Here is a 21,271-nt window from a genome sequence, read left to right as displayed (position 1 = left end):
TTTTGGTCATTTTGTGTCTGTAGTTGTGTCTTTTTTAGTTATTTTGTGTCTTTTTTTGGTCATTCTGTCTTTTTTTGTCATTTTGTGTCTTTTTTGGTAATTTGTGTCTTTTTTGGTCATTTTGTGTCTGTTGTTGTGTCTTTTTTAGTTATTTTGTGTCTTTTCTTGATCATTTTGTGTCTTTTTTTTTGTCATTTTGTGTCTTTTTTTGTCATTTTGTGTCTTTTTTTAGTCTGCTTTGTTTTTACGTCTGGATGTGATGAAGAAGCCATGCTTTGGCGCTTTTGGAGACGAGGATTAACAAAACAAAACAAGACAAAAATATGAATGAATCAAAAAATGAATTGCCCATGGTAATTTTAATAAAAGACTTAAGTTATCCTGACTCAAATTAACTCATAACATTGATTTATCCCCCAGCTCTAAATCCACATTTGATTTTTCTGTTTATGAAAGTCTAAATCTCAGTTCCCTTGTATCTTTTACAGATATCCCAGGCACTTATAATATTTGACTGAGATTATGGAAAAGAGAAAAGCGTTATGTTTTAACTCACCACGCAGTTTGTCCTTGACACCAGCAATCATGTAGTAGAAGATGTGAAAAGCTCTTTCTGTCTTTGCTTGTCTGATACAGCGAGACTTCTCCAGCAGGTCTGACGGTTTCAGGTGTTAAAGAATATAAAGACGCACTGAGGAGGGTTCAGAAGAATGAACCTGTGTTCAGCCCACGTGAAAAGATCGGTGTCATTTTTTGTCTAACCTTCTTCCTCTCTGTGACCTCTCTCTTACGTGAATAAGAAGACAAAAATACAAACCAATAAGAATAATAATCTACAGGCAGCTTACATTTTACACACACATGTGGAACATGAGCACACATTTACAAAGTTAATCTAAAAAAAAATACTGTCAAATTTCTACAATGCATGTTTTGAGTGATGCGATACTTTAAAAAAGAGGGAAGAGTATAGGGAACCAATAGCAAAGCTTTAAAATGTCACATGACTTCCAGGCGGCCATATTGAAACCAAAGGAAACAGCTTTGCCATTTTGAGCCACAAAAAAACACTCAAAACGTCATTTCCTGGCCCTTTTCCATCTGGAAAAAAATATATTCCTACTGATCGGTTAGTTAGCCTTCATTTTTGATAGTTTCATACACTTAGACTGTTCAAGAAATTCATTTCAATGGGTCGTTGGTTCAATGGTACAATGTTTCCTACAGGCAACATTCAGACAAGAAACTGGTTAAAAAAGTTCCTTTTATAATGTTTTTAAATTTAAAATGATATGTATTGTACCCTGTTGAAGCTATTGAATCTTTTACACATGTTTATTAAATAAATTATGTTAAAATTAATTTTAAAAACTTTCTTTTTCACTTGTGCACCGTTATGGTACAATGTTCCCTACGGCAACAAACCCTAAAAACTAAAAAAAAAAAAAAAAAAGAATTATAAAATTTCTTCAGATTATCTTTATTTAGTCTATTTTAAGACAAAAAAAAACACTCCAAACATTTTTTTCCCCTAACTGCCATCATAATGCGTACCATAGAGGGTTAAAAAACAAATAAACATTTTGAATTAGAAGTGATGTTAAATTGCTACTAAATTCAAGACATGATGAGACTTGACTGAATTTGGCAGATCAGCTTTTTCTATAAGAGCCACTAATTATTGGAACTTAGTATCAAATGAGATCAGAGACATCAGCACATTCGTTGGTTTTAAATCTAAAATAAAATCATGGCTTAAATCCACTCAATCATGCACCCACCAACTATAAACTCAAACATTCACGTTCACTATTTTGCAATCTCTTTAGTGTTGTATTTGAACATTGTTTTGTGTTGTGACTTTACCCTGCTGTCGTCCTGTGTTCTATTGTGTTTTAAGAGTGTGAAACTTTGTTGTTGCTGTTTGAAAGGCTTGTTTGTTTGTGTTAGATTGATGTTATTTGTTCCTGCTCAGGGACAACAGATGAAATTTAGCTAGTAGCTAATTCTGGTACGGCTGAGAGCCATGCACTGTCCCTGTTAAATAAACGAATAAATGAAATGAAATGATGGGATTTAAATTTCTTGAACAAATGTGCCTTCTTGCCCAAACAAAAGCCCAGTTTCCCCCCAGAGCAAGAAAACCCCACACAAGCAGGATACAAGTCTCAATGTTGGCTCCAACAATGTAGCCAGTCACATCAAAGTTGATACGGATGAATTTACCCTGTGGGAGAGACGGGGAAGGAAGATGTTACAGGAGGAAATGCTGTGATTCACAAAAACTACTCCTACTTCTGGAAATAGCAAACTCACAAATCGGGAGGAGTTGTCATTTTTGATGGTCTTGGCATTTCCGAAGGCCTCCAGGATGGGATTGGCCTGCAGGAGCTGCTTCTCCAGCTCCCCCTGGTGACAACATTGGTATACAGAAACATCTCTGTTATTCACTGGTTGAATGCTGGAGGTGCACTGCAAAAAGGCCAACTTGTATTTTTTGGCCTAAAACAGTGATTTAAGTTGGTAAAACTTGGAAATATAAATTATTGACATTTATGGCAGTTATGTAAGTATGTAACAAAGGAAGCCAGTTGTCTGCTGAAAAACAAGTTGGAGAGTTGTTGGTACTTCTTTAATAATAATTAATTAATTATTCATTTATATCTTTAAGTTGGGGTTCACAACAAGGGACAATAGTTCTGCTAACTCTTATTTCTTTGTTGTGAAATGCGGGAAAGCGGTGAAATTCGGTCATTAGCGAAAGCTAGTGGCTAACTGATGCTAGCGGCTAACTGATGCTAGAATATTATCACTGATGTGATAATAAGTGGCTGTAATATGACATTTATTCCTTACTAACCTTGCAGACTTTCTTTGATATATAACTCCAGATACTTACTGTTCATGACATCAATATCTCTCAAATATGTGTCTGTCTGTTGAGCACTTTAAAACATTATTAAAAACATATTTATTCTCCTTGCCGTTCAGTCCCAGCTAGGCAAGAATCCTCTGCTTTTTTTACTTTTTTACCCTTTGTTTTCTTTTTTTTTTAATCTCTAACTCTGTTTTTGGATTGAGTTTTTATTACTATTTTATTGTTTTACTGTTTTTAGTATTTTATTGTTTTCATTGTTTTTATTTATAACTGTATTTGTGTATGATTTGTATTGTATTTTAATAACTGTACAGCACTTTGGTCAACTGAGGTTGTTTTTAAATGTGCTCTATAAATAAACTTTGACTTGACTTATTTTTAAGGTATATTCAGATCATGAAAACTTTCCAAAGCACTTTAAGACTTATTTTAAATTTAATTCTCATGTTCACTCTGATCCAATGCGTCAATCTTTAGATCTTCATCTTCCAATCTTCATCTTACATGCAGAGGTCAATTTATTGTTCAATTTAGGGACCAAATTATGCAAAACCTTTTCCCATCTGGCAAAGAACTCCATCTCTATAAAATGTTTCAAAAGATGTCTAAAATCCCATTTAACTGCTGTTTTAAAATTATAATTCACACACAAATACACTTTTATATCATGTTCATATTTGGTTTTATATTATTTTTGTTATTGTCGTTATAACTTGTTATTGATGTTATACATATGTATTTTCTATTTTCAGTTTATTACTTTCTAATAACTACACTGTAAAAAAAATCTGTTTAATTTATGGTAAAATACCGGCAGCTGTGGTTGCCAGAACTTCACTGTAAGAAATACAGTGAGCATATGTACATGTAAATATCAGCAAAAACTGTAATTTATACTGAACAATCCCATTACTTTCAGGATAAGTGTGTCATCATAATATTTCTCCATTCATTTTACATGAAAATTGTTTTTTACATTTACATTTTTACAGCACAACTGTGTGTTTTCTACAGTTTATGACAGTAGAATTTAAAGTTTTATGCTATTCTTTGATTTACAGTAATTAAAAGTATCTACTACGGTGATGTACAATGTTCAATTTTACGACCTATTTCTGATGCAATTTGACAATGTTTTACTGTAATTTCTACAAACATTTTTTACAGTGTATGACATTTTAGGTGGAGGCTTTAAATAAGCCCATCTGGGCTTTCTGCCTCTCCCTGCACTTTACACAATTTGTTATCTTTGTCATTTTATGTAATTCTAACTGTGCAAATAAAGCTAAACCTTATTATGTAACACAGAGACATAGCCTAAAGACATCTCCATGAGTTTCTGAGAAAGTGTTCAAATGGGAAGAAGCTGTTGTTGTTGGTGTGGAAACAGAGAGGAGATGGGAAAGTGAGGTTATGTCGGGTCAGACGAGGCATCTGAATAAATCTAACATTACAAAACCTTTGATGATTCCTGCCAAAGTCTGCATGTTGGCCAGTTTAAAACGATTGTGATTCACAAGCAGCCTTCTGGAGATGTGATTTGCTTCCAGCGTGACTTCAGATGGGTGGAGCTGCTTAACGCTCGGTAAACGAGGCAGACACCCCGTCACTCTGCATCCAGCTAATCCCACTGATCAAAGGGGTCTGTGTTAGCGTAGCATCAAGGTCAGGTGCTGGAGATCTCTACGTTAAAATACTCTCGCCTAAAAAACACTCCTTCTGCTAGCCTGTAAACGAGCTAAAGCCACGGAGAGGAGAGGGGCAAGTCCTGTGTTATTATTCTGATCAAACATGTCGTAGGTGAGGGTCCCACAATTTCAGACTGGATAGGAACAGTTGAAGACATCTATAATATGGAAAGTTTAACATTTTCCCTGACAAACAATACTAAAAAAAGGTGACCAATACTGGAAAAAATGGAGGGACTACATATATGAGAGGTGATTGCATATTCTGTGTGGGAAAATCTGTATTTTTTATTTTATATTATTGTATTTTTCCCCTGGGTCAGGAGCGTTTCTCCCCTAGTGGAAAAAAAAAAAAAAAAAAAAAAAAAAAATATATATATATATATATATATATATACTGTATATATATTCCATTTCCGCTTGTTATTGTTGGTTTTTTTTTGTTTGTTTTTCACAGACGAAGGTATTTTGTGTCTCTGTGGACCGAGAGAGACTAGAGAACTGTGGGTGCCTTAAAGCCCCTATTATAGTGAAATAATAATTTATTGATGGAAATGCACAGTAGAGTAGGTTATGTAAACTTTTAGTGAAACTTATGATTATTATGATGATTATTATTATTATTATTATTATTATTATTATTATTATTTTTATTTTTATTTTTATTTTTATTTTTTTCCTCTTGAAATGAGGCCTCATTTTGTATATTTGACTAAAATTGGCCAATAATAATGAAAAAAATATGAAAATTAAATATCAATTCATTGGTCAAGAGTTACCTTAAAAGGTGAAAAAAAAAAAGTTGGTAATATTTTTTTTCTACATGTCCTAAAACGAACAAATGTCATGGGGTCCTTTTTGACCCCTGAGGATTATGGGTGCTATAAAAATGTATAAAACACATAAAAATGTATGAAGAAAGTTGAAATGTATATTATCTATAAAGGATGCAGAGGGGCACACATGCTGAAAATTCAAGCAATTCTATGAAAGTTAACCTATATTAGTGGTATGATGAAAATGATTTAGGGTCAAAAAGGACCCCAGGACTACAGGAGGGTTAATATACTCTTTAAAAAGTCCATAAATGTTAATGTGTGCATGTGTTAAAAAGGAAAAACAGGAAAGATACAGACCAGCTGAAGAGGTGCAGTTCAGAGTTGGCAGAGCAGAGAGTAGCGTCCTGTTCTGTTAAGTCACTGGGGGAAAGAAAGGAGAAACAGAGCAGAGCAAAATAGCAAGAAAGCAAAGAGAGCTGATGGAAAGGATTGTTCCTAAGACACTGTTTAAATAAAACGCTCAAGCAGGTAGCTAATGAGCAGCTGGCAGAGTCACAATAGTGACTGAGGAAGAGAGAAAATGAGAGCAGGGAAAAGAGAGAGAGACAGGGCTGTTTCTTTTCTTCAGTGAGCCTTGAACAGTGGTGGAAAAAGTGTTCAGATCCTTTATTTAAGTGAAAGTACTATTACCACACTGTGAAATTACTCCACTACAAGTAAAAGTTCTGAATTCAAAACTTACTGAAGCAAAAGTACAGAAGTATCAGCATCAAAATGTACTTAAAGTATCAAAAGTAAAAGTACTTGTTAAGCAGAATGGACCCACTAAGATTGTCCAAATATATATTATTGTATTATTATTTTTGATGCATTTATGTAAGCTTTAATTTACTGTTGTCAAAGTAGGGCTAATTTTAACTACTTAATATACTTTTATGTGGTTCAATTAATATAAATGTATTATGTTTTATGTTAAATCTCAACCTGAAAAGTAACTAAAGCTATTGGCTAAATGTAGTGGAGTAAAAAGTCCAATATTTGACTATAAATGTAGTGGAGTAGAAGTATAAAGTCACATAAAATGGACTCGTCATGCAGAATGAACCCAATCAGATTGTTTTATATATTCTAAATATAGTATTGGTATATTATTAATGATGCAATTATGTAAGCAGTATTTGAGGGCTCATTTAAACTACTTAATATACTGGTATGAGGTTTAATTTAAAAAAATGTCTCATGTCAAAAGTATCAGCATCAAAATGTACTTAAAGTATCAAAAGTAAAAGTAGTCGTTATGCAGAATGGACCAATTTACAGTGTTATTTTTCTACATATTCCAAAAATATTATTGAATTATTATTGATTTATTTCAATTTTCTAAAGGTTGGACTCATTTTAACTACTTAACATACTGTTATGAGGTTTAATTTTAAGAATATGTCTAATCACTTTAAATTTATTATGTTTTTTGTGTTAAATCTCGATCTAAAAAGTAACTAAAGCTGTCATCTAAATGTAGAGGAGTATGGTATTGGTGTATCTATAAATTATAGCATTTTATCTATAAATTATAGCATTTTCAGTAGCCATTTATTTATTTTTATACTTACATCACATGTCCTTGTTCTTGTTTTTGTCCTTATGATTGTCATAACTATGCACCTTATGCAGTGGCACTTTCAATTTTGTTGTATAGTGAACTATATAATGACAATAAAGACTATTTGATTTGATTTGATTTGATTTAAAAAGTACAATATTTGTCTCTAAATGTAGTGGAGTAGAAGTTTAAAGTTATGTAAAATGAAGGTACAAGTACCTTAAAATTGTACTTAAGTACAGTACTTGAGTTAATGCATTACATTACATGTCATTTAGCTGACGCTTTTGTCCAAAGCGACTTACAATAAGTGCATTCAACCTGAAGGTACTAGACATAGACCATAGGAATCAAATAAGTACACAACTTTAAGAGCCAACTGTCATCGCTAAAGGAGTGCTATATGTTAAAGAAGAAAAGAAGAGAAGAAGAGAAAAGAAGAAGAGCATTTTTTGCATTTTTATTTATTAATTTTTTAAATATATATATATATATGTTAGGTGACCATGACTTAACCATCTATTGTTGGAAGAAGTAGGTCTTCAGCCTGCGGCACTTAGTTACTTTCTACCACTGGCCTTGAAGTCCAACTGAGGAAGCATTGCTTTGTCCCACAAATAAATCCTTCACCAGAAAAACACCACAAACCATCAACGTCTAGTCAGGAGCCTGGGACGCCGTCTGACTCATCCTGACTGAAAGTGCTGTTCAAAAACAGCCGACGAACGCCGAAACTCAGGGCAAACGGCAGGTGAGAGGACGACGAGGGGGGGAGGGGAGGAACGGAGAGGAAGAGTGGGGAAGTCGGTGCTGAATAGATGAGAAACGGACATGGGCATGCTCACACGGTGCTCTTTGATCTGTGAGAGACCCTGTCACTGCCAGGGAGCCTCCAGTCTCCTCCGCCGGCAGTGAAAGGGTGTTTATAATGACACAAAACTCCACACGATGAAACCAGTTCAGGAGTACCAAACACTACACCAGGGGTGGACAACCTTTACTAATAAAGAGCCACTGTTGGCCTAAAAAAGGAGAGAAAATGCACTAAATCTATGCACTAAATCTACGCACGACACTTTGCTATGCTATTAATATTATTACTGTTATTATTATTATATATACTGTTGCTGCCATTACTATTATTACTATATACTGTAATATACTACTATTATTATTATACCGGCCTTATTTATTTATTATTATTATTATTACTATTATTATTATATATCATATTATATATCATATTATTTTACTTATTATTACTTTATTTATATTTTTCATTTTATTTTTATATTGTTATCTATTATTACATATTATATTGTATACTGTACTATTATTATTATTATATACCGTCTAGTCACTATAGCATTGTTGCCATCATATCATATCACCAGTTTAATTATTACCATCATCTTGTCAACCATCCTACCAACTGATCTGCTTTTTTTAACTTCTTAAGTGTCCTTGTTCTATTCTGTGTTTTTTTCTATTGTTGTTTTTATTTATGCTACCTCAGTATTTTATTCTATTGTATGTTATTGTACTTGAATACCGGACTGCTGTGACAACCAAATTTCCCTTCAGGGATGAATAAAGTAATCTATCTATCTATCTATCTAAATCGCGGAATGGAGCCGCAAACCTTATATTGAGCCTAGAATGAAAATTAAACAGCCTAATAAGTCTAAATTAGCCTACCAACATTGTTAATAGTCATATTGAGCATTTATTAATATGATTTTGAAAGCTAGTCTATCTCGGGGAACTCAAAACTAAACTCAAAGTTGGCAAAATTTAAAAGTTAAGGTGCCGGACCGGAGACTTTCATTAAGCTATGAAGCACATTTTAGTTGACTTTAATGTCAAAACTTTTTTTAATATGCTGTAAAAAGGCTATACAATTTTACAATTGGAGATTACAAATATTTTATGATCTACACCATTGATAAATGAAATTTTTAATGTAAAAATATATATATAATTTTTTTGTCTCAGCCACTGGGAGACCCTGCAGGCGGCCTAAAGAGCCACATGAGGCTCTGGAGCCACAGGTTGACCACCCCTGCACTACACTTTCTCACTGAACATTCGTCAGGTTTGGAAAAGTGACTGCGAGTCAGTACTATGATGATGGTCATGCAGTCTAAATCAGCTGTTGTTGGGTTTAAGATAGAGAAAACGACAAATGTTAGGGGGTAAACACCTTCTAACTGAAGAGCAGTAAGATCTGGGATCTTGACCCTCGGTGTCAAAAAATCATCACGAACAGAAACAAAAACGTTTGGATTACTCAGTGACACTTTCTTCATGCATATTTCTAACCTACGGAAGGAAAACACACACAAACACTACACACAGAAACACACTCCAGGCATTCCCCTTTACTCACGTAGGCAAACTGTGATCCTGCTTGTTGCTATTTGGAGGGAAATGGCGATATAAGGGTTAAACGGGGCAGTTTCCTACATATGATGAAGAGTGTGGGAAGTGGCTGACACACCCTAACTTTTGATGAACCTGGTCTCACAGAAATCCGTGAAATAGCCACGGATTCGCTTAACTCAAAATCCGTGGAATAGCCACGGATTCACTCAAATTTCCGTGAAACTGACACGGATTTCGCTACCAAGTTTGTTCCAAGTCACGTGACTTTTAAGGTCCCGGCGGTCAGAATAAAAAACATGGTGGACAGATCTCTCATTTTTAGTGAAAAAATCAATATTTTGACTTAGTTTCTGCATAAAAATGGGTTTTGATCACATTTCTAGCGAGAAATATATGTTATATGGAATAGCCATGGGATATGACTGTCAGATTCACTCAAATTTCCGTGAAACTGACACGGATTTCGCTACGATGCAAGTTAATGACAGTCATATCCCGTGGCTATTCCAACATACAAAGTGTTTATGTACATTCACTGAGTGAATATTTCGAAAATAAAACATATATTTCTTGCTAGAAATGTGATCAAAACCCATTTTTATGCAGAAACTAAGTCAAAATATTGATTTTTTCACTAAAAATGAGAGAACTGTCCGCCATGTTTTTTATTCTGACTGCCGGGACCTTGAAAGTCACGTGACTTGGAACAAACCAATAGGAAAAAATATTAACTTGCATTGTAGCGAAATCCGTGTCAGTTTCATGGAAATTTGAGTGAATCCGTGGCTATTCCACGGATTTTGAGTTAAGCGAATCCGTGGCTATTTCACGGATTCCTGTGAGACCATGTTGCTTTTGATACAACAACATGATCCCCTCACACAGATACTTACAGCACTGCTGTCCTTCTTGCCTTTATGTGAGGAGGCCACGACAGCCAGATACTGGATGACCTTCTTGGTGTTCTCCGTCTTCCCAGCGCCAGACTCTCCACTAGAGGGGAAAAAGATGGAGAAGGGGATTAAAAGATGCAGAGGAGAGATAGTAGATAGAGAACAAGATGATAAGCAGCACTGACAGCTACTCCGTTCACACTTCAATAACCCAGTTTAATTGAATGGAAATCATGTGCAGCAGAGATAGCTGCAGCATGACGCAAAGCATAATGTTATTGTTCCGTCTGCCTACTACGTTCTGATCCCCATGAGCCCAGGTCCTATCCTCTTCATAATCCATACCTATTTACTCTAGAATTAACCCTCGCCACCTGTCTTACAGCTTTAAAGGAATAGTTCTGGGGTTATGGGCAAGCTGGGCTGTTTTTCTAAAGAAGATTTTTCTTGGCATTTTTCTTGGCAAACTGTGTAGAGATTGACAGGAAATGTGGGGAAAGAGTATGACGCTAGTGATGGGAATAACGTTTTTTTTTTTGTGTGAGCCGGATCATTTGGCTCGCAAATGGCTCTTCATTTTACCACTTACACTACCGGTCAAAAGTTTTAGAACACCCCAATTTTTCCAGTTTTTTATTGAAAATCAAGCAGTTCAAGTCAAATCAACAGCTTGAAAGGGTACAAAGGTAAGTGGTGAACGGCCAGAGGTAAATAAAAAAAGGTAAAATATAACGTACATTTCAGAATTATACAAGTAGGCCTTTTTTCAGGGAACAAGAAGTGGGTTAACAACTTAACTCTATGGAGTCTTGGGCTATTTTGTCCATTTTTTTATTCTTTTCATGTCTTTGTAAGTCATTTTGTGTCTTTTTTTGGTCATTTTGTGTCTTTTTTTAGTCATTTTGTGTCTTTTGGTGTCTTTTTTGTCATTTTGTGTCTTTTTTTGGTCATTTTGTGTCTTTTTTTTAGTCCTTTAGTCCAACATAAAATGTGATTTTGAATCTTTTTTTTAACTTCAAAACACTATCATGCTCAATAAAGAATTTTAAATGTTGCAAATGTGCATTAATTTCAGAGTACACTGAGACATTAAACTGCATAATTTTCAATTAAATTCTGGAAAAGTTGGTGTGTTCTAAAACTTTTGACCAGTAGTGTATATCTTTTATAATTCAGCCAAATTTAGCAGCTGTTTTGACATGTGATTTGTATTTGAACACATATATCACTTAAATTTCAATAAATTGCTGTAGCCAATTGCATTTACAGTTGTAAATCCTACCTTGGAAATACACCTGTGTTCAACAGAAGGACTTACATTAAATTTCAAATGATGCCATTTGCTATAAATGCTCTCGAAAATGCAAACCCATCTTTGTCATCATTTTCATTTTCCCATTACAATTCATAACTAATAATGTCCACTGGCACCCATTGCAACTACCATGCCACTGCATGCTACAAATGTGGAAGTTACTTTAACCAATAGGCTAAAGCCAGGCTAGGTTTCTAGTCTAAATGCTAAGCTAAGCTAACAGGCTGCTCTTCTCATCTAACTCTCTGCAGAAAATCAAATCTGCATCTTACAAAATGCTACTTTATGTAATAACTCTCTATCTGTAAGCAGCACAGAACGGATGGCCTGACACTTCATAAGTGTGTGTACAGCTGGAAGAAACCTCTTAACCTCAAAATGATTAGGAGTATTATGATAAATACCCTCAAACTTGTCAAAAACTGAGAAGTAAAAGATCTACTGTCTCTTAAAAGACATTTTATAACGCAAACCTTTTCAAACAGAAGCAAGAAGACATTCTTTCCAGAAAATGATCCTGGATACTTAGAAAGACAAAGTTGAATGATACCAGAGCCACCAGTCACACACATCCACAGACACGGCTCCATAAAAGGCCTGGGATGCTCCCTGTGTTAGGGCTTGGCAGCCCTGAGAGGAATCTAATGACTCGGTCCTGTTCAGGTTTGGAAAAGGACATACAACATCCAGGCTCCTGCTGCAGCCAGCTGTTAGTGCAGAATAAACTCTGATGGGAGTTTTTCCTCCTAACGCTCCATCAAAATGACTCTTGTTGCATGTCATGCTCACCATCAGTAACAGTTTTTTCAAATCGCCGTAACAAAAAACGAGGTCACGTGGAGCGCTGCTGTCGATTTCACTCCAAATAACAGACTTGAAACTTTCTCCAGTTTTTTTGTTTGACGTTCCGAGGTCATGTAGAACCAAAGATATGATGGTTTTAATTTGATAGTACTAAAATATTTATTCAAGTGTAAAAGTAGGATGGGACGAGGCAGGCGTGGCATTTTGTAAAAATGGAGAAAAGGGGTCTAATCATCTAACACTGTTCCTACAAATAAACATGTTTTATGGTATTTTTTTGTGTATAGTTTTTATCATTATTTTTATATTAAAAAGTCACAAAATTATTTGAAAAAATAAAAAAATTACCAAAAAAGACACAAAATTATTTTTAAAAAGACACAAAATGATTAAACACACAAAATTATATAAAAAAGACACAATTATTTAAAAAAAGACACATAATTACCAAAAAAGACACAAAATGATTAAACACACAAAATTATTTAAAAAAAACCCACATAATTACCAAAAAAAGACAGAATGGCCAAAAAAGCCACAAAATTATTTGAAAAAAAAGACACAATATTACTAAAAAAAGACACATAATTACCAAAAAAAGACACATAATTACCAAAAAAGACACAAAATTATTTTTTAAAAACACACAAAATTATTAAAGACACAAAATCATTAAAAAAAAGACACGATTAAAAAAAAGACACAAAATTACCAAAAAAAAGACACAAAATTACCAAAAAAGTAATTAAAGGGACCTTCCACACACAACACGGTAAAATGCCATTCATATAAAACTCACATCAAACTTTCATATCACAAAATATCGTCACGAGGGCCGCAATTGGCCCGCGGGCCGCAAGTTTGAGACCCCCGATTTAAAGGGTTACACACAACGTTGAGATCAACAGTTGTGGAAAACACAAACTCTTAAACTCTCAGTGATCCGAGGAAAGGAAATCCCTGAAGTCGAGCTCAGTAAAAGATCCGTCAGTTAATACACATGATGCATTCAAGGCCTCAGCAGAGTCAGAAAAGGCTGCGAATCTGAACTCTTCAACGACATCCTGCCACTGTATGACCACTGTGTATTCCATCAGTCCCGTCTTTCACACACGCAATGAATAACATTATGCCAAGGAAACTGTTGACCCTGCTCAGATGAAATGTCAACATCTCAAGAATGGATTTAGCAGACTCCAAGCTATTTCCCATGACAAATTCTTGCTACCGTGAGGAGGAATTTGAAGAATATAATGACTGCTAGAATTACCAGAATGCACATTGTATAAACCTCTATTAAAGCTAATGCAATAGAGTACAACAACTCATTTTTTGATAATGTCTCAGGCTGAAATTTGTGTTGTTCTTTATTAAGATTTCATAAACACTGTCCTGGTCTTTGAGTATATATTAAACCAGACATTTCGTTCTAACCAACTCCATATTATTAACCTTATTTAAAAATATTTCTATGACAGCATACATACCTGTCTGCATGTTAAACAGGTGCACCTCAATGAATTAGAATATCATAGAAAATTTCATTTATGTCAGTAATTCAATTCAAATAGTGGAAATAACACATTATATAGATCCATTACACACAGGATGAAACATATATATATATATATATATATATATATATATGTATGTATATGTGCATACACAAAATATCCAAGGTTTTTATTTATTTACTATATATATATTTATTTTTATTATATATATAATATAAATATAATAAATAAATAATAATATAATAAATGTATTTTATTTATCATGTACATTTATGATATATATATATATATACATATATATATAATACATTTATTTATATATATAAAATAAATAAATAAAAACCTTGGATAAAAAAATATAATAATAATTACATATATATGTTATTATTATTATTTTTTTAAATTATTATTGTTTGTGTGTCTGTTTGTTAATTCACTGTTAAAAAAAAGAAGTATGTCTAATATAGAAATGTTGGCCTCTGAAGAGTATGTCCATCCATATGACTCAATACTTAGTTGGGGCTGTTTGACTTGAACTAGTGAAAATGGACTTTTCCATCATATTCTAATGTATTGAGATACACCTGTACATGCTGGACTGTGTGTTCTGCGTGATACATAAATTAAAAAGGCCTCAAGGAACAAACTCAACCCACACTTATGCAGCAAGCTTCACAGAAATCTTCTCAGATTAGATTTTATCTATACGGAAGCATGTCATACTGAAAAGCGAAGTTAAAACAGGAAATCCCTCAAACTTAAGTTACACAAGTCTCCCATGACAAAAACAATATTAACAAATACTTCTAAACTTCTACTAAACTTCACGCCATAAAAAGACAAAGCCTAAGTGATGGATGGATGTAAAAACAATAGTGCCGAGGAACGTTCAGTGCAATTAAACACGTGTAAAAACACACATGCAGGAGGAGAATCTCATACATGACATTCCATGTATCGCAGCAGAAACATTTCTCCCATATATGGCTCCAGAGGAGGCTGAGACCAGCTGTAGCTCAAACTCAAATTTTGACCTGACTAATGTTCCACAGAGAGGGCAGTTTCTCACTATAAACTGTTTTAAATAGCGCTTTGTGTACGTTTTCTCATGTTAGAACGGTAAATGATGACCTTCCCACACACACAGACTGGGATAAAGAACTTTTCCAGAGGTTCCCCCTGATAAAGGAAGCCTAATAGTTGAGGAAATGGGCTGGTGAGATGAAAGAATCTGCAGCATCCTGGCATCTATAATATTTAGAGTGGAGAAAGTCTTGAGGGGAAAGAGCCCTTCCTTTTATTTTGTTTACTGGGACCGCTGGATGCTGAGCAGCAAAGGTGACAATGTTTACTCAGAACTAACTCGGGGAATGCTGCAATTTGTATGTTAAATAATATTCTTTCTATTATAGTTACCACGTGAAACTGCTGGATGATGATTTCTGGAAAGAGACATTCACAAGTCTTTACTTTTTTGTTTTGTTTTTTTGGCTGTAACTCTATGGAGTCTTGGGCTATTTTGTCCATTTTTGAATCCTTTTCATGTCTTTTTGTGTCTTTGTAAGTCATTTTGTGTCTTTATTGGTAATTTGTGTCATTTTGTGTCTTCTGTGGGTCATTCTGTCTTCTCATTTTGTCTTTTTTGGTCATTTTGTGTCTTTCTTTGGTCATGTTGTGTCTGTCTTTGGTCATTTTGTGTCTTTTTTGTCATTTTGTGTCCTTTTTTTTGTCATTTTGTGTCTGTTGTTGTGTCTTTTTTAGTTATTTTGTGTCTTTTTTGTCATTTTGTGTCTTTTTTTAGTAATTTTGTGTCTTTTTTTTAGTAATTTTGTGTCTTTTTTGGTCATTTTGTATGTTTTTTCTATCATTTTGTGTCTTCTGTGTTTTTTTTGGTCATTTTGTCTCTATTTTAAGTCATTTTGTGTCTTTTTTTAGTCATTTCGTGTCTTTTCTTGGTCATTTTGTGTCTTTTTTTAGTCATTGTGTGTCTTTTTTTTGTCATTTTGTGTCTTTTTCTGGTCATTTTGTGTCTTTTTTGGTCCTTTAGTCCAACATAAAATGTGATATGAATCTTTTTTTTTAACTTTCAAAACACTATCATGCTCAATAAAGAATTTGAAATGTTGCAAATGTGAACAAAGGTTGCAAATATAACATATAAAAGGGTTCCATCCAGTTCTATCATTTTATACTGAATCTATTTGAGCTTGTCTCCAGTTTTACTTGGTATATCATCATCAAACTGAAACTGGCCTCATGGAGTTTACAGCCAGAACTTTAGAGGTAAATTTACAGTAGGGCTCCACGCTGCTTTGTTTTCTAGTCTGGATGTGATGAAGAAGTCTGGATTTGGTGATTTTGGAGACTCCAGAGGGTTAAGCAAAAGAAATGTAGTTCCATAATATTTAAGACAGACGTCTTTACGTCCGATATCTCCAACACTCTGCAACTCACACCAAGTCAGCCTAGACTGATAAATGGCTCTACAGGTAAGAGGAAAAATATGCATTTTTGATTAAGGGATGAGCCGTTTCTCTTTTTCCTGCAGCAGCTCCTCAATACTAATCAGTCAAATGAAAATGACTGCAGTGTATTTAGGAACAGATAACACTGCAGGTCCATTTAGGGTGCACTATCTCTACTTGATTTAGTACATAAAAGACCGCCCTCTCCAAAGTTTTCCTTCTGATGACGTTCGCATGCAGAACATTTTTGTGCAAGTGGACAAAGATAAACATAGAACACAAGCCAGTGGGATGTTCAGTATGTGAGAATGGAAACTTAGTTTCTAGAGAGCAGCCTAAGAGGAAAAAGTTCCTAGAAGAAGTAGTGAATACACACAGTTTGAGTCACGACTTATGACCTTTGCACACATACAACATTTGTACAAAATGCAAAGCCTGTTATGCTTCTAAAACGAGTAAAGGAAAAACAAATTAACAGGTTGATTAACCAGGATAGTTTAAGCTGTTGCGTCGAGAGAGAAAAAAAGCTTGTTTGTCCCTGGGCGTCCGATTGATGTCAAAGTTCTCAATAATTAGTTTAAAAAAAATAAACAAACAAAATGGAGCCCAAACATTTGGAGAGCTAATCTGGTTCTCCCATCAGCACACGGAGCATACTTCCTGACCGAGGGTCTGAGAGCGGAGCGGGGCCACGGCCCTCTGGGACGCAGCAAGGCTCGTCCAGTTCAGCTCCGTTTGAATAAAGGACAATTCACTGCAACGTTATCCAACAAACTAAAGCGTAATCCATCCAGCCACTAGATTCTGAGTGATTACTTGCTAGTTGAGGCTGGATGCCGGGACACCAGAGTGGTATCTGATTTGTTTAACTCTGTGTTTACACAAGCATTATGTAACTGTTCCTCCACACACACACACACACACACACACAGATTCCCACTCAGCCTTTCTACTGGCAAAGAAGAAGACGACAGAGGACAGTTTGGAGGTGACAGATCGTTACTTACGTGCAGAGAATGGACTGGTCCTCACGATCTGTAGAGACAAACACAGTTCATACTGTTATACAATTTGTCTCATTCACAAATAACACATTTAGTGTTCAAATCACGTATAAAAGGCATCAAGCGTCTGTGTGTGTGTGTGTGTGTGTGTGTGTCTAGGTCATATCTCTCTGACCGTTAGTCAGACTTCGTATGTAGCTTGCGCATGGCACAAAGGTGTGCATCCTCGATTTTTAAGATTTTTGAATTCAAAAAATCATATCGTCACCCTGTTAAAATAAACACCTAGGTCATTTTTTCAAGTTTTGCAAGAGACACAAAAAACTTCACCAAAAGTGTAACATATGACATTTATTGATCATTTCACTCAAAAAGGATGTAACAAAGGATGGCTATTGGCATAGTAATAACACTGTGTGTAAATTATGTAACTTAAGAGAAATAAATGACTTAGGCAATTTTTTGAACATGCCTTTGTGACTTAAGCAAGATATGGTAACACTTTATTTTGAAGGTGTCTACATAAGAGTCACACAAGCCTGTCAGAAACATGACATGACAAGTATCATGAGCATTAATGTTACTTCAAAGTGTCATTAATGTTCATGACACATCCCATGTCATGTTGCTTAAGTCACAAAGGCATGTTCAAAAAATTGCCTAAGTCACATTTTATTTTGATTTAGGCATAATAAATCCACTTAAGTCACACACTTGACATAGGCCATTATCTTAAAGGGGTAAAATCACATGATCTGATCAACTGAGGATGTAGGAGATGTTACCATAGGTGGCCGGCGTCATGAAGAGATGATTTCGGCAACAAAAAAAAATTGACTTAGGCGATTATTTTAACAGTGTGACGATTTGGAGCTCCGCCCCATTGTGTGATAGGCCTACACCTGGTCAGTAACACAATTCACTCTGGATTTCCACCCTGACTCATCTCCTCTGTAATTCTATTTAGCCTACCTATCTTTAGGAGTTCTAAAGTGGCTACAAGGTTCGATTTTCCAATAATATTCAGATAGTTTCCAGCGAATATCAATGTTCAATGTGTATGTGCTGGATGGTGTGGTACCTTATGAAAAGTAAGTGTTTTATGGAGTTGCAGACGTTGTAGTGGTCTGCATGTAATGTGCATATTCTGTCATTCACGATTAGCATGCTAAGTGAATATTTAGCTTTATTCACTTCTTATTGTATATGAATACATACTTCATACGAGCACTGCACTAGTACAAATGATGAGGTAAACCAAAGGAATCTACAACAACCAAAGTACAAATATGTAATTTTTTATCGTGTTTTACAAGCACGTGGATTATATTTTCTTCTTCCCCCACGTTTGGCCTGAGGATGTGTGCACAGTCATGCACAATAGCTCAGCACTCTACTGTACATACCACATGTGAAACCACAAGTCTTTATTTCCAGGAATAAAGATCAAACTAGTGTTAAACTTAAGACACCAGCTGGGACTCAGTTCAAGACTCAGAGGAGGCTGTGTGATTTGCGAAGGCTCCACCGTGCCTAAAGAAACATGTCACTCCCACAAATACTTTGATTTTTAACCCTGAAAATCAACTCTGAATGTGCTGAGCAATGAGTCATTACACCGGCTCCAAAAATACTCCTGTGAGAATACAGTGAGTCCATGTAAGGCTATTTTGTAACTGTATCCTTCAATTCGAACCAATCCTGGGGGAGTACAGGGAGTTCTGCTGGGAGAAAAGATAACTTTGCTGTCAGTTTTCCACATGGAACCTCTTAGTTAATGGCACATGAAAGCTTAACTGCAAAAATGACACAACACAGAGCATTCGCCGGCAATTCCTCATCTTCATACAGTAAAGAGCGTCATTCGTGTGCAGCGTCATGATTACCATACTGTCATTTATCACTGTGCTTTACAGTACACAGCCTGCCCTGAACTGTAAACTAGCACGGATGCTGTTTCACCGTTTGAACTCGACTTTGGCCGCAGTTCCACTAGTTCCATTCCTCGCATACACACACAAAATGCAGCCTGTTCCCTCTCTGCACTTCCTAATTAAGGCAGATGGAGGGAGAGAGAGAGAGAGAGGGAGAGAGAGAAAGAGGTGGCTGGAGTCGTCAGCTTTTGTAAAACGTCCAAAAACAACACCCAGTTTTGAGACTCAGAGAGAAGAGATGCTGCAAAATATGAAGAATATTTTTGTGAACTGGAAGTCACTGTACCATGTTCTACCATTGTGCTACTCCTGAATGATACCACCTCATGTACCACAATTGACATGCTGGAAAAGACGTATTCTCCTAACGGGCATCACTGCTGCCAAAAAGATGCTGGCTTTACGCTGGAAACCTCCACATACAGTCACCAAACCCCATTGGATTAACACATGCATTGACATAATAAATATGGAGCTTTCAGTGGCAAGAATGCACGGTGCTGGAGCTGATACTATTCTAGCATGGCAAACAATGGCAGATAAGATCAAGGAATTGCTGTAATCAATATTTGTATTTGCATTACTTGAACACGGTCTCTCATATCCTGTGAGAGTTTTATAGAGATCCAAGTTGGGGGGGTGGGGGGTCGTCGCCTGGTCCCTTTTATTTTTTAATTTTTAATTTTTAATTTTTTAATTTTTTAATTTTATTATTTTATTATTTTATTATTTTATTATTTTATTATTTTATTTTAATTTATTTTAATTTTAATTTTAATTTTAATTTTTTTATTTTTTTATTTTTAATTTTTTTTTAAATTATTTTTATTTTATTTTATTTTATTTTATTTTCCCTATATATATATATTTTCTTTCTATCTATTTCATTATTTATTATTATTATTATTATTTTGAATAAGACTGTAATGTACCTTTTAATTTTATCGGACTGCTGTACTTGTTCTGTCTTTAAAAGCAATAAAAAAGTTGTTCACACAAAAAAAAAAGAATATTTTTGTGATTTTCTGATTCCATCATGTGAAGTAAAACTGAAATTGACATGTTGTCAATGTCTCTGCACCTGTCTGACAGATACAAATACGATGGGAGCACAGAAATCTTCTGCAAGTGAATCAGTCAAAGGGACAGCAAACTCCCCGCGGGAATTTCACATTTTTATCTCCTTGGACATCAAAGGCTGAGGCACAATTTCGGGAGAATGGGATCTCAGCCAAGACTGCAGGAAGAATGTCTCCGAGCTTAGACGAGTTATCTGGATTTGCTGTAGTTATGCACCACTTCCACTCTTACATGAGAACTGTCCATGCAGTACTATAGCACTCAGCGTAGACATCCTGCATCATTAGTCACTACTTCATGGGAAATCCCACTAATACATCAACAATAACAACTCCCTGCCAGCCACAGTGTTTATAATAAAGGCTCAAAAGGGGCTTATAGATGTGTAGATTTAGTCTTAACCTTTTGCTGGATGAGAACTCTTTTGTGCAGAGGCTTATTGAAAGCATTTATACTAAGACCATCCTAGAGCTATGCAGTTCTTGGGTGTAGTTTACATTATTCTGCTGTTTAAAGTAGTTTTAGATTACATATTGAGACGTCAACGACTACATTAATTTGTGATCATAATATGAGACAAACAAATGAAAATTTGCAGTTAATCCCTTCTTCTAAACAAGGGAAAATATCAGGGGACAGTCCCTTCTGACTGAGCCTACGTCTGGATTAAAAAACAAGAGGTGATTTTTTCTAAGACAGGTATCCCAGGCTTTGAAACAACTTTTCTAAAGAGGTTAAAAGAGATGTTAAAAAAGATGTTAAAATCTCCAATATTTTAAGTCACATCTTAAAAGTCAGGTTTAAAGATTTATTTTCATGTGATTTCTTTAAATTAAGTGTTAATTTCCTCCTTTTATAGTTTAACTTTCTTGCATTTATTAACTGACAATGCTGACAGTCTATTTTGTTTCATTTTATTTATTTATTCT

The 21,271-nt window shown here is 35.0% G+C and overlaps 1 protein-coding gene across 2 annotated transcripts in view; it reads right to left on the bottom strand.

Annotated features, from left to right (window-relative positions):
• The window catches only part of myh11a (myosin, heavy chain 11a, smooth muscle), a 65,247-nt gene that overhangs the window by 30,126 nt on the left and 13,850 nt on the right, over positions 1-21,271 (bottom strand). The window contains exons 4-9 of one of the 2 annotated variants that reach the window (XM_059355113.1): positions 17,332-17,359; positions 10,227-10,326; positions 9,338-9,364; positions 2,317-2,409; positions 2,164-2,227; positions 557-655 (exon numbers count right to left, since the gene is read on the bottom strand). In XM_059355113.1, the coding sequence (XP_059211096.1) occupies positions 557-655; positions 2,164-2,227; positions 2,317-2,409; positions 9,338-9,364; positions 10,227-10,326; positions 17,332-17,359 (411 nt within the window). The remainder of the gene's footprint in view (positions 1-556; positions 656-2,163; positions 2,228-2,316; positions 2,410-9,337; positions 9,365-10,226; positions 10,327-17,331; positions 17,360-21,271) is intronic. The other variant, XM_059355186.1, reaches the window with a different exon arrangement.

Source organism: Centropristis striata, chromosome 1 (genome assembly GCF_030273125.1).
Source record: "Centropristis striata isolate RG_2023a ecotype Rhode Island chromosome 1, C.striata_1.0, whole genome shotgun sequence".
Classification (NCBI taxonomy): domain Eukaryota; kingdom Metazoa; phylum Chordata; class Actinopteri; order Perciformes; family Serranidae; genus Centropristis; species Centropristis striata.
This window is presented reverse-complemented; position numbering and strand designations above follow the sequence as displayed.